Consider the following 13,392-nt stretch of genomic DNA (forward strand, 5'->3'; position numbering starts at 1 on the left):
TTTTTTTTTTTTTTTTTTGTATTGTTGCGGCGCCCATATGCCGTGGTTACTTGGGGGAAAACTGGTTCTCCCTCAACGGGGGTATGCCTCCAAGCAGCTGAGGCCTCTCCCAATTGCGTCACTGTACGCACAAGCTATACACCTTCCTTTGGGGGCGTTCCAGGAGAATACCGCAATATGTGAAGGCATACGGGCCACGCCCGCCGCCCCCCATTTGCAGAAGAGCCAGTTGTTACGTGTTTACCGCAGCACCCTTTGCGCGCGGTTAATTGTGTAAAAAAAAAAAAATGGGAACAATTATAAAAGGAAACTTAGAGGTGACGGGCCGTACAACTGTGAGGCGACAAAATGGTGAGGGCGATCCTCGTCGCCACGGAGGAATGCTACGTAAAATAAATTGTGTAAACAAAAAAAAATTGCACACAGGGGGGTGTTCGCCATTCCGGCGTGCCACATCGCCGTATTGACTACACCCCCGCTGAACCGATCAACGCATAAACCACTCTACCCGTCAACCGCTTTGCTGCACAACCTCGCCGGTGGCGTCGTTTACGGGCCCATTGACCACGGACATGTAATCCGCCGAGGAGATGTTGCTGTGCAGGAGGTTTTTGAGGATAACTTCGTAGTTGGAGCAGGGCCAGAAGACGAGGCACTTGGCGCTAATTTGTATTTTTTCCCTCTCGGTCATATTGTTCTTCATCATTTTTTCACAACTGTATCGGTACGACGTGGGAGCCAGACAAAAGCTCAGCGTTTCTTTCCATCCAATGGGACAGTTAAAGGAGTAATCTCTTTTACAATCCTTAACACAGGGGTAGGACACATGGCACATTTTTTCGAAGTTTTTTTTTTCCTCTTCCGTAATTTTGCCTTTGAAAATATAATTATGCTTGCACCTACCGTTGTAGTTTTCAGAGGGGGTGCATTCCTTCTCGTTCACAGGGATCCACAAATTTGGACACACGTCATTGTAATTCTTTTCGCATGAGTGAACACATGGGTAATTGAATTGGCATTTATGTTCGTAAGTCTGTTTCATCACTTCATCGAGGTGCTTTAGGTAAATTTTTTTTTCACAATTTCCAGTATAGCTACTAGTTGCGAGGCAGTATCCATCTGCGCCTTCGATCCATCCGGATGGACACAAAACGGAGTAATCATGAGTGCAATTTTTTTTACATGGCCATCTGAGATCGCACAAGTTGGAGTAAATAACTTTCTCCTTACTGGTCATAGTACTGAATTTTATTTTTCGTGTGCATTTTCCTGTGTAGCCTTCTGGGGATACACAATAACCATACTGATCTTCCTTCTGCATAACCCAATCAATGGGACACACGGAATCTTCAAAGTCTTGTATACACTTATAATCGCACTTCCAAAATATAGAACACTTCTTTTCCATTAGGACCTTTTCATCTGCGTCTAGGTCGTTTTTTATTTGTTTTGCACATGGACCTATGTACGACTCTGGGGCTACGCACAGCATTTCATTCGTGTCGGTGACCTGCCAGTTCAGTGGGCACTTTTGTGTGTAATCCCTTACGCAGTTCTTTACCTCCGACAGGGATTCCTTCAAGACGTCAAGTGGCACGTCCAGTTTCGTGGAGAGTCCCAGTTGGGAAATTATGTACCTCTTGCTGTCGTGCTCCGTGCTGTCGTTGTCCATGCCGCCGTCATGCGTGCGCAACTTGAGTGGCGCCTTTTCGTTTAGCTTCGACTTAACGTCGTTTGCCTCGAGTGCAGCTTTTTCCGCCTCATCCTGTTCCCGCTTTTTTGTACACACATTTTCCAACTGCTCCTTAATTTTTGCATCCGCCTCCCCTTTAAACTCCTTTTCGATCATACCGATGCACGTTGCATATGCGTCTTGTGGAGAAAGTTTTTCCTGCCCTGCATTCGTTTTCGCCGTGGAAACTGCTGCCTCTCCCTCATTTTGATTATCCTCCTTTTGGTCATTTGACTCAGCTCCCCGTTCCTCATCCCCCTGCTCTTTGCTTTCTATGTGAAGTTTTTTTTTCAAAGAGCCAAAGTTGTATTTGCGTATTTTTCTGTCCCCGGGTTGGTGAACCTCCTCATTTTTTTCATTTTTGTGCGAAATTTCGTTTTTATCTCCCGCGTTTACTTCGCCAGAGCAGCTCTGGAAGACAACACAGAGGATGAGCCAAACAAAGGCGAACCAAACAAACGTAACCCGTGTCGTCATGGCGACATGCAAATGACGATACGGTTGAGGGCGTAGCGGCGTGTGCACATGGCTGACAAGTGCGACTTTTTACCTGAACGGGTCAGGAAGAAAAGTTGGTAGAAAAATGTGAAGACAAAATGGGGTTACACATACACACGCAGAGTGGGGACATGTCGTAAGGAATGCGTTGCTACGTGCGTCTCTTCCTCCATGTGGACACGTGTTTGCAAGGAATGGGGAAAACCTTAGGGTGGTAGCGCGCATGTGCAGCACCCCCAATTGAACATTCTCCTGCAACGTTCTTTTCCTGCAGTGCTTCACCTCACCGTGGGTATGTAGTTACACAATTACGAAAAAAAAAAAAAAAACAAAAAAAGTGTCCTGGTGAATCAGCCGCGCGAATAAAGACATACCAACGTTGCAATTCGGATTGGACCTTCCTACCAGGAATGTGGAAAAAGGTGAACAGGCCTTTTTTTTTTTTTTAATGTCTACGTACCTTTTCGTATCAAGCGACTGTTCTATGCTATCCCCAGCGCCCTTTTCACCATGCGAGCACGTGTTAATATGCAAGCATTCCCCAATTGGAAATCCCCCTTGGCAGTCTCACCTACGCTGCCACGACCTATCTCCAATATTTTCAAAATGATTAAACTCATATATATACACATTTTCGGGGGGGGAAGTAAAGTTTGATACAAACACAAAAAAAAAAAAAAAAAAATTTAAATGGATCATCATAGATAGGCAATTAAAAATAATTCTTAAAAACTATAATTAAAAAAAAAAAGAAAATTACGAAGGCGAAGATTCCGTATTGGTACAGGGTATATCTTAGGCTGAGCACTCTGGAGACCTTTTTAAACTGCGTAATGGTGAAGTGGGGACGATGTAGTGAACGTGCAAGGGGGACATAATGCTGACATGACGAGAAGACTTGGGGTTATACATTTTGCCACCAAGCCAATCTCCCTCAAATGCGCTGTGACACACGAAAACACACGTTTGTACGCATTCCCAAACGGAAGTGCAACTCCGGCGTACCTTCTCCGACTCGTACTTCAAGTTAAAGGCTTTCCGTCCGACATCTGAATAAGGAGGAGGGGTGTAAGGAGGGAGATATGGGGAGGGTTGAGGAAACTCTCTACACACATGTTTGCAATTGCAAAGAGACACAAACAAAAGGTTGTTGCCACGCAATTGTGCTAGGGCGAGTGATCGGACCTTCCAGATTCTCTCCACGCAGAAGGATATCGTCTATGTTCTTCCTCATTATGCTGCTGACTTCGTTTAGGCTTTCGTTAAGCTTTTTAATAGCAATGTTGGACCGAGGGTCCTTGTACTCCTGTTTGATCTTTGAAATTTTTCTGTCTTGGTATGGGGAATGGGAGCGAAGGAAAGGAGGGAGGGCGGGGGTGAAACAATGTGAAGTGAAAAGGGGGTGCACGATGGGAGAATACTACAAGGACACCGTCCAACTTGCACCGCAGAATATTTCTCTCGATCAACAGGCAATGGTGACATACCGAATTTGATGAAGGAGTAGGGCTTCTCGATGGTCTCTATGATGGACCTGTAATCTATCGAGTGCGTCCCATACTGGATCATCAGCTCTGTGAAGAGGGAATGGGGAATTCAACATGAGGGGAAAACAAACGCAGGCATAAAAAGGGACTGGCGACACAAAACTACACGAAGGAAACAACAAGACGGAAGCGACGCGAGCTGGTGAATAGATTGTAACCTTCATTGAACTGCTTGCAAATGTCGTTTAAAAATAAGAAGGCTAATTTCTTCGGGTAGGTAACGGGGAAAACTGCGATGTAGGCTATTCCATTTTCGATGAGGAAGCTGAAGGGAGGGGGGGGTCATATGGTGGTTAACACGTGAAAGAGCACGGTCTTATGGGGGAGGGTCAAAGCAGCTGCAGAGGAGAGCTGTTAGCCACAGGGGCAACTACAATTTGTTTGGTCTACTTCGGTGAGGGCGGGAGAATTTGCGACGCCAAGTGGATTTGCAGTCGGTGTCATTTCGCCCATTTTATGTGCTAATCCATTTGACCGCAATAAGTGTGAATCTGTTAAGCTATATGTTGTTGGCTCGCCGCTGCTCGATCTCTTTCACTGCTCCTCCTCTTCCTCTTTGCCGCCTCATGTCTCGACACACTTACTGGTAATTGAACTGATTGGACGTCACGGTAGACAAACTGGGAAAAGACTGTAGCCTCTTACATAATTTTTTCAACTCTATTTTGTGTGCAATATTTTTGGACTCGCTGTTCGTTTCGACCAAAGTCATGCCATCGCTAACTCTACACAGTAGTACCACATCGCACATTTTACTCTGCTCTTCTAAATCAAATGGGTGTTGGTTCAGTGGGATGGTAAAGAAAAAGTTATGCAACGTAGTATCTTCAAACTCAATGATGGAAAAAAAATTTCCTTATGCTTTATTTGTACACATGGTATGTTCACAGGGGCAGGAAAAAATAAAGAACAAAAAAAAGGGAGATACAAACATGTGTGTGTCCAGGAGTACACATTCAGAGTGCAACTCGTATGTTCTATTTTTTGTAAATCATAATGTTTATACAAATTTTCAAGGGATGTAACGCGCCGATAAAATGTGCTTATCCACGTATGCGTTCATGCGGATGAGTTCACATTAGCGCCACAGAACGCGGAAATTGGGACAAATGCGCAAATGGAAAAGGGGGGGTATGCATTATTCGTTGTTTTTAACTTGGCCTGAAAGCAAATGCGCTCATCTGGAGAACGCCCCTGTCCTCTTCGTTGAAGAGACTAAGCGCAAAGGAAATGTTCAAACCCCTTGTTCGCGCAGCGGTGAAAAGGAAAAAACGTAAAAAAGGTGAGCGGAAAAAAAAAAAAAAAAAAAAAAAAAAAGAGTGAAGTGGAGTATTCTTCCCTTCGCGGTATGCAAGAAGATATTTATTCAAAACTGTTGGCCTCAATTGACACGCGTTCATCGCAAAATTCCCCAATTCAACGCCGCACAGTTGTTTTGCAAAGAGAAAATGTATGCACGATACGTGTTTTTTATTTTCCCGCATGCGTAAAAAAGAAAAGAGGCAAAGTGGGCATTTCTCATGTCCACTTAAAAGGGAAAGAGTAACCATATATCTACTGCTGCAGGGATGACTGTTTCGCGCAGCTGTTTTTTTTTTTTTTTTTTTTTTTTTTTTTTTTTTGTGATTTAATAAAATGAAGAGAAAAATTGCCATAGGGGCATAAGCTGTCATAAATGACAGGGGTAAATTTTTATAATTTTAAAAAATTAAAAAAACATTACACAAAATTTTATGTTTGTCGTCTGTTCAGCAAGCATACACACACCCCCCATTCCGTGGGGGCACACGTGACACGTTGAAATTTTTTTTTTTTTTTTGAAGGCGTGGTTTCGTCCTCTGCCCATTACGCCTGGCTATGGAGGTGAGGGGCGATATTACGCCTCCCATTTGGCAACTGGGGCACTTCACCCCCGTCTACTCTTCCGTTTCCTGAATGTTCGGACGTTCCTCACCCGAGTCATGTTCTTCACCCTTATACTCTTCGTCGATTTCGTCAAACGTTCCGGACTTTCTGTGTGCAGGAAGAGGGGGAAGCACGCGTATGAAGATGTACCTACCAGCACGTGTACACGTTGTGGGCACCCCGCCTTGCTCTCAAGCGGTCATAAATATGCACAAGCGGCCGCAAATAATATCAGACGACCGCAAATATTGTCAACCCCTCGCAACGGTACCTCAACTTCTGCAGCATCTTGTACTCGTTGTAATGCTTCTTGCGCTTTTCCTTGAAGTCAATGTTGGCGACGGCTTTGTTCTCCTGCTTCTCCACCAGCTGGTTCAGCTTATCTATTAGGTCATCAGCAATGTTGTTTTCCTGGGGGGAAATGGGCGAAGCGAGCGCGAAGGTGACGTATTTATTTTCTCGTTCGATCATTCACCGAGGCGTCGTCCACTCAAATGGATCAGCCAAAAAGGTCACAAAAAAAAAAAAAAGGCCACTTCATGTCGACAATATTTACAAACGAAGAAAAAGTGATTGCACCAAGGTGTCCACTGCCGCACTCTCCGGTATGACACTGGGCGCAAGTCCTCACCTGCACTTCGCTTTGTCCCTTTGAGTCTCCGAACTTAGAGGCTTCATCTTCCGAAGCGCTATCCTGCATAAAAGGATGGCAGTTTTAATATAACTGTGTGCAGAGGGCTTTGGACCAAGTGGAGCACAAACATATGCTACATAAGTATACACAAGGAAGTTTCGTCCACTGACGAACAACAAGGAGAACGCGGCATACCATCAAAATAAAATTGAACGGTGTGTTTGGCTCCAAGATTTTCATCCTTGAGCCTCTTTCCTTGTCTTGTTCATTAATGGTGACTTCATCCCATGATATAGTTTTTTTTCTGAACAAGTCAGGCAAAAAAAAAAAAAAAATAAAATAAAAAGGGGAGGTGGAACAAGTATTTGCATAAACGGTGTGCAAAAAATATATGTGGGGCTATTCATGTCCAAATACACCGCTTCCCCCGTTGCATGGAAGCACGTCAAACGGGGCCACCTCTCCAGTCTACATAAGCGTGACTGCACACTTTTGCAGGTGCCCCTCCTTCCTTACGTAACCGTTTTATCGATTTTCTTTTTCATCCTTTGTCTTTTTTTTTTTCATGTTCTTTCTTGCTGGGCCGCTCTATTCACAGGTCTTAAACGAAATTAAAAAAACAGGAAAATGGCATGCTCCCCTTGTACATGTAGGTGTACATGAATGCATGTATATCAGTAGTTCTTGCAATCGTCCCTTGTGAGCAACGTTACGCGTGGAAAGGGGAAGCGCAAGGGGGGGGATTGCATATGACTCCTCAGTCGCTTAGCAAATGTCACATGGATAAGCATATGAACTTATGTAATACATATGAGTGTACAAGTGAGGGCATATATGCTTATGTGCCCATGTAGAGGTATGCACGTGAGGGGAAAAAAAAAACGCTGGGGCAATCTTTTTTTTCCAATTGAAACGCACAAAAAAAAAGCTTCGCCGGCATGACGCAAACTCTTCCACTCAAGTGATGTGGGACGCACTTGTCATATGTATCTCCTATGAGGACCTAGTATAAGGTGGGCATACCATGAGGAATGCAAATTTTTTACATTTTGCAAAATGGATGGGAAGCGTGGCAGTGCATATTTTTATGCCGTGACTACTAGAGCCCCCTTCAGGTTTATCGTTTTGGCGCATACACAGCGTATGTACGAAAAAAAAAAAAAAAAAAAAAAAAAAAAATTAGCAAACGGGGGGAAGAAACCCATAATGACATAGATGCTGACATGATTTTAATTTTATATACAAAGCAAATGTTTGTGCGCCATAGCCAGCGATTTTTATTTGTGCTGCTTCTGTGTATAGCAGCTTCTCACCCTGCGGTATAATTTAAAGAAGAGTAAATGGGCTGAGTTTTATTATCTCCCCACCCCGCCTCTGAGTAAACCTCGTCACGTATTTGTGGTGTCCTTCTTCTGTGCGGGCACCCCTCCATACGCTTTACACACTGTAAGACATTCCTTCCTCCCATTGCGCACAGGATACTTTATAAACGCGCACAGCTCAGTCACTGACAGGAGTAGTCACAAATTGCTAGCCCCTCGTGAGCTACCACCCCGCATGCACAGACGCGTTACATGTCGACGTCCATCACCTTAACTCTGCTCCCAAATGGGACCTTTTGCTTTCTCCACTTTTTTCTGTTAGTGGTTCCCATTGGAAGGGGGGGTAATAGGTGGGGTTTGCCCTCCCCTCCTTCTTTAACTTTGCATAGCTTATCTTATCTCATTTTAGACGCCCCGAACACAGCGCTGCTCGCACGCATTCATCGCAGGCGTACTAGGTGTCGTACTCACGGGCGGCGTAAATTCGTAACACACACACAGCCGCCCCCCCTTGACCACTTCTTCCAACTTGTGCGTGGCTCCAAGTTGTCGACACCATCACAAGGATTGTATTAGAGACGAGCACATTTCACATTCGACCGAGCCAATAAAAAAGTGCCATTCACCTCTTTGAATACTTCCCTTGGGGATGTGTATACCTTTGAGGAAGAAGAAATAATTGATCATTGTGTGAATGGTGTGTCACCTGGAGGGAGAGGGGCAAAGGAAAAATTCCTTTACGTTGAACAGGAGGTCGTCTCGATTTCGCGTTTTTTTTCCTTTTACATCACTGTTTTGTTTATGAAAAGGCCTCCATATCGACGTCCCCCCATAATGCTTTTGTTCCCTGCTACATGTAGAGTGGGCTGAACAGACAGGCAGTCGCATAGGTGAAACAGCCACTCGTTTATCTGCTTACGTGTAGCGCTACAGTGAGATGGGCTAACAGGTCAAGGACGCAGTGGTCCAGTGGGGCACCTTCGCCAACATCGTTTTCCCCCTCCCCACAAAACGAGTTCAACCTAATGGAAAATTTTCCCAAAATAGCATATGAGGTACGTTTGAAAAGGAACAACTTAATGGAACTCGGGCTCCTCTTTGCAGAGCAGTATCCATTAGGGAGGATCACACAAGAAACGCGTCGCCCCTAACGGGGGTGTGACATATATGCATGTCACAAAGGGTGGCGCTACTCCCTTAAGTAGTTGTACAAATAAACTACGGAGCAGCTTCGGGGAGTTCCTCCTCGATGGGTTGGCAGATTGTGGACACCATTCGGTTGTGTATGATCTGGTCGGCATGTGGGTGTCTTTTCCGTGAGGTTTACTCGGAGTGTTTTTTTTTTCCCCAATGAATGAGTACAACAAAATGTCGCAAAAGCGCAACATCTCGTCCTTTCAGCTCCCCAAGGAGGGGATGGTTACCCCCCTTATAAAACAGTTGCACCTGAAGGAAAAATGGCGCGCCAGAGCTGCCCAGCAAAATGACGCTGCAAAATGATTTAACCTGTCGACCAACCCGAGGGGTGTAAAAAAGCCTCGCTTCGAAATGCGCACGTGCAAGAAGAGGTCCGCGTGACGGACAACAGGTGTGAAGGGCTGCAACGCGGTGAGCCGTTCATCGCTCCGCCCCGCGAAACTCCAGCGCGGACGCGAGGACGCACATATGCACTTATGTATGTACATGGGTCATGCGCTCCCATGCGCACACGTTCGTTGCAGCATTGAGTAGCTACTTGCTCTGCTCGACACGTGCAATGGTGCACCTTGTGAATGGAAACTTCTGCGCACGTCCGAAGCGCATTTTTTTTTAACCCTATTTGTAAGTTTATTGAGCGCGCCCAATGACTTTCTCCTTCGCCTCCTCTTTCCGTTCGAGAAGAATTAAATATGCCAAGAGGATTTCACAGGTCATTGTTGTTTGCACCAAAAATAAAGCAGACCCAACAAGTGGACATTTTTTTTTTTTTTTCTCCCCATAGGGGTAGCGCAGTTGCCACCATCTTGTGTGTGAAGGATCTTCACCCGTTTGATGAAGTCACCAACGTTTTATCACCTGAACAAGGCTATTATAGTTTAGGCCGCATCACGAGGAAAAAGGTTTCGCCCCGTCACACTCGTCTGTTGTTGCACCTGAAGGGAGCACACACACATGCCACGCCATCACCCTAAACAAGAGCAAATGAACAATGACGAACGCCAAGTTGATAGACGCAGGATGCTTCATCACCCAGATGAATGAGTTGCTGCTAATAGATCCCCTATACATAAATTGTACCATGACGAACTACTGCAATAGCTACATAAGTGGGCAGGAGCAACTTCTGCCGACGGAAAAGCTAAATGGGATTTATTTTAAAAACGCAAAGCCTGGGTTATGGTCCTCCTTTGCTATTCGTGAGAACAACCAGGCGTTTTTGAAGAAGATGGTCAATCAAGAAACCGAAACGGACATACCAAATAGGAACGACAAAAACTCATACAATAATATAAGAAACGAAATTGTCCTCTCATTCATATGTTTTAATAACACAGAATACATGCACGAATATTTAACTGTGGAAAAGGTGGATATGTTAAAATGGGAAAGGTTGGAGCCAAATGAAACTTTGCTAGGGGGTGGTGAAACAGGCAAGTGTAATAGCAGTGTACATACCGACTTCAAAAATGACAAGGCAGCGAATTTTTATACTAGTAACAGTGAACTTTTGCCACTGGAAAATTATTTTACAAATGTTTTAACTATTGAAAGTGGACAGGTTGGGTTATTTTGCATGGACTCCATAAAGAATAGCGCTGACCTTCTGTTTAAAAAGCATGGAATGAAAAATATTAGCAGTAGGGAACAGCTGGACAATTTATTTAACCAAAATATGAATAATCTTTATCCTTGGTTCGATAAAATTTGTAATTTAACCATGTCGTCCTCTGTCGCTGTGATTGATTTTATTGACATGCCCATTGGCTGTGTTTGTCTGTCGAGTTCAGACTGCGTCGTTAATTATTTGTGCGAAGTGGTACGTGATGAAGTCACCGACGAGGTGTGGGCCATTCGAGTTAACTTCCTGTCTCCCCTGAAATGAGGGGACGTCTCTTCCGTGTGCGCGCCGTGGACATAGCCAAGCACGTGTGTTTTTGTGTCTGCGCGTACGTCACGTAGCGGGCACATAGAAAACGTTTTTATTTTTAGCTTCATTTTGAGCTTCATTTTGAGCTTCATTTTTACGTTCTTTTTTATGTTTATTTTTTTCGCGGTTAAAATTCACCTGACCTGGTCAGCAAAAAATGATGGAGGCAACACGTCGCACTTGTTTTTGCTCTTGCGGCCCTTGCGTAGGCGCTCCTTTAAGGTTATGCGAAATGGGGACTGTTGGGAGCGTCACTTTATCCGAGGTGAGTGTATGCATTGTTCGTCAATCCAAGTGGAAGTCCCTATGTGGTTAACCCTATCGCGCATACAAACAGGTACCAGCCGCCCCCTGCCCTGCAATGATTTATACGAGTACCCTCTCCCTCTCACCCCCGAGTGCGCGTTTGCACCCACCGTTTAGTTGTAATGCCCGTTTTTTTTCGTCGTTTGTATAAGTTACATTGTCTACCAAGTGAGTTGGAAAAAATTTTTTTTTATTTCCATTTGACCGTCAACTGGCAGACCGATTCGTTGTCCAGAGTTAATAAATGTAAATAAACACAAAGCCACGTACATGTGACAGGCGTTCCAAATGAGCACACACACCAAAAAAAAAAAAAAAATGTACAATGTATAAGCGGCATATATATAGCTCATTTGCGTTGCTTGAATGGGAAGAAAAAAATCCGTTACGGAGTTCTGCACACCGTTTGGCGTTGACTGTGTGGGGAAATCTCAAAAAAACAAAAAAAAAATGCCTTTTCCTTATTTTTTTTCTTTTTTCTATAAAGAGGGGCGTAAAATATTTCTGAGCATGGCTCATGTTAGCACTTAAAATGGATGTGCGTCTTTTTTATTTGTGAGTGCCGTCTTAGCAGCTAGTTCCTTGTCCACGCCCCTAATTAAGGCAACGCCGAGCTTGCCAAGTGGGCGAAGAGTGCATGATCGAAGATCAGTACTGCGCGCATAACGGTACATAAACGAAGCTCGTTTTGCTTCCCCCTACTGGACGTACATGTATACCCGTTAGCCACCCCCACCCCTCAGTGATGACCTCCATGGGGAGGTAAAACAGTGGCTTAAAAAATCCCCCCCCCTGCATTTATGCAACATAGCAGCATGTACTCCCCCTGCACACACATACAAACAGAAACACACCACCAAAATGATTCTCACGGAAAGGAAGAAAAAGCTCGAAATTGGCATCTACCAAAAAGAGGTCCATGAACAACTGCAAGAGGCATATGAACAGGACAAATTTGCAAAGTACGTGAATGAAGAAAAGTTCGATACCTTTATATGTGAAGGGAAAAAAAACAATGGAGGTTGCGTAGTAGTGGTGGAAGAGAATCATGTGAAGCACTGGAGGGATGAGAAGACCAACTCCGGAGTTGTATACAAAGGTACGGACGCGGTCATGTCGTTTAGAAGATTTGCAGGAAAGGAGATCCACCTTCATCAGGAAGACACTAAGCAATCCATTTCGGGGATGGACAAACTAAAACGGATAGGGGTAAAGGGGCGAAGCAAGAATGGAAATGATGGCGACACTCTTTTGGGATTGCCCTCAGGGCATGATGTTGGGAGGGATGTCTTCGAAAGAGTCGATCAGATACGGCACGCCGTTGCAGAGGTAAGGCGCACCATTAGGAACAAAATTGACCTCAGCAATAGTAATAAAAATGTTTGCTCCTCTGGTGATGATATGACCGAATTGTATTTAAGCTTTGCTCAGCTCCGTGACAATTTTGACGAACTAACAACCATAAAACGGTGCGTTACCTCCCGGGGGCAGGAGGAAAACGGGCAGGTAAAAGGAAGCAATTACATCCTTCTAGATTGTAAACTGGACGGAAGAGGAGGAGAAGAAGGGAACCATGAAAACTACGTCTCCCTTAGGCAGACACACATATACAGGATGTTACAGGAGTTGCAAGCCAAAGTGGAGCAGTACGAATGGCTGCTAACAGAAGGGTGTTCACATGAGGAGGGCCGTACAGACCAAGAGCAAAGCGTAGGTCACACTTTGCTGTCCATAGCTATGTTCCTAAACCTATGCATGAATGAAAATATTGGGAAGAGAATTTTAAATTATATTTATTTACAAAAGATAGAAATAAAGAAATGCAAACAGTACTTGGTAGGTTTGAACAAGGGGAACTCGCTGAACATATTTTGTTCCCATGTTGAATCTGTCACCAAGGGAGTCCCTCGCGAAGAAGACCCCGCCACCTTTGTGGATAAGGTCTTCCGGATTAATCTGACTGAACACAACGAACAGGTGTTGACTCTGTACAAGCGGCTGCTACACAGCGAGCTGGGAGTCGACTTGATGTTGCGCGAGATGGAAAAAGTGAATAGTACTGTTGGGAGGATATTTCAACATTTGGACTCCATTAGGCACGATTAGGTGGTGTCTGAATGAGGAGAAAATGTCACTCTCATCGTGTTGGACCCTTTTTCGAACATGATCAAATTGCATGAACAACAGGGTAATCCTTACATGGAGGTTTTATTTACATTTGATAAATGGAGCCACGCGCATAATATGCGTGTGTATGCGAGTTTTTTTTTTTTGTTTTTTTTTTTCTTTATTACAAAAATGAAGTTAGACACTGAAAAAAA

At 44.4% G+C, this 13,392-nt stretch overlaps 5 protein-coding genes across 5 annotated transcripts; 2 read left to right on the top strand and 3 right to left on the bottom strand.

The window, feature by feature from the left end:
• Positions 1 to 511: 511 nt before the first annotated feature.
• AK88_03260 (uncharacterized protein) lies at positions 512 to 2,209 on the bottom strand (the record flags this gene model as incomplete). Its single annotated transcript, XM_012480881.1, has 1 exon — positions 512 to 2,209. One exon carries the CDS (start codon positions 2,207 to 2,209, stop codon positions 512 to 514), a length of 1,698 nt encoding a protein of 565 aa, XP_012336304.1.
• Positions 2,210 to 2,942: 733 nt separating this feature from the next.
• Positions 2,943 to 4,528, bottom strand: AK88_03261 (uncharacterized protein; the record flags this gene model as incomplete). Its single annotated transcript, XM_012480882.1, has 6 exons — positions 2,943 to 3,056; positions 3,236 to 3,279; positions 3,416 to 3,562; positions 3,718 to 3,804; positions 3,936 to 4,042; positions 4,362 to 4,528. 6 exons carry the CDS (start codon positions 4,526 to 4,528, stop codon positions 2,943 to 2,945), a joined length of 666 nt encoding a protein of 221 aa, XP_012336305.1.
• A 1,165-nt stretch (positions 4,529 to 5,693) lies between these two features.
• Positions 5,694 to 6,861, bottom strand: AK88_03262 (uncharacterized protein; the record flags this gene model as incomplete). The annotated part of the gene is made up of 5 exons (XM_012480883.1): positions 5,694 to 5,790; positions 5,954 to 6,093; positions 6,314 to 6,376; positions 6,512 to 6,620; positions 6,833 to 6,861. The coding sequence occupies 5 exons, from the start codon at positions 6,859 to 6,861 to the stop codon at positions 5,694 to 5,696; spliced, it is 438 nt and encodes a 145-aa protein (XP_012336306.1).
• Positions 6,862 to 9,826: 2,965 nt separating this feature from the next.
• AK88_03263 (uncharacterized protein) lies at positions 9,827 to 10,720 on the top strand (the record flags this gene model as incomplete). Its single annotated transcript, XM_012480884.1, has 1 exon — positions 9,827 to 10,720. One exon carries the CDS (start codon positions 9,827 to 9,829, stop codon positions 10,718 to 10,720), a length of 894 nt encoding a protein of 297 aa, XP_012336307.1.
• A 1,212-nt stretch (positions 10,721 to 11,932) lies between these two features.
• AK88_03264 (uncharacterized protein) lies at positions 11,933 to 13,177 on the top strand (the record flags this gene model as incomplete). Its single annotated transcript, XM_012480885.1, has 1 exon — positions 11,933 to 13,177. The coding sequence occupies one exon, from the start codon at positions 11,933 to 11,935 to the stop codon at positions 13,175 to 13,177; it is 1,245 nt and encodes a 414-aa protein (XP_012336308.1).
• Positions 13,178 to 13,392: the final 215 nt, after the last annotated feature.

Source organism: Plasmodium fragile (genome assembly GCF_000956335.1).
Source record: "Plasmodium fragile strain nilgiri unplaced genomic scaffold supercont1.36, whole genome shotgun sequence".
Classification (NCBI taxonomy): domain Eukaryota; phylum Apicomplexa; class Aconoidasida; order Haemosporida; family Plasmodiidae; genus Plasmodium; species Plasmodium fragile.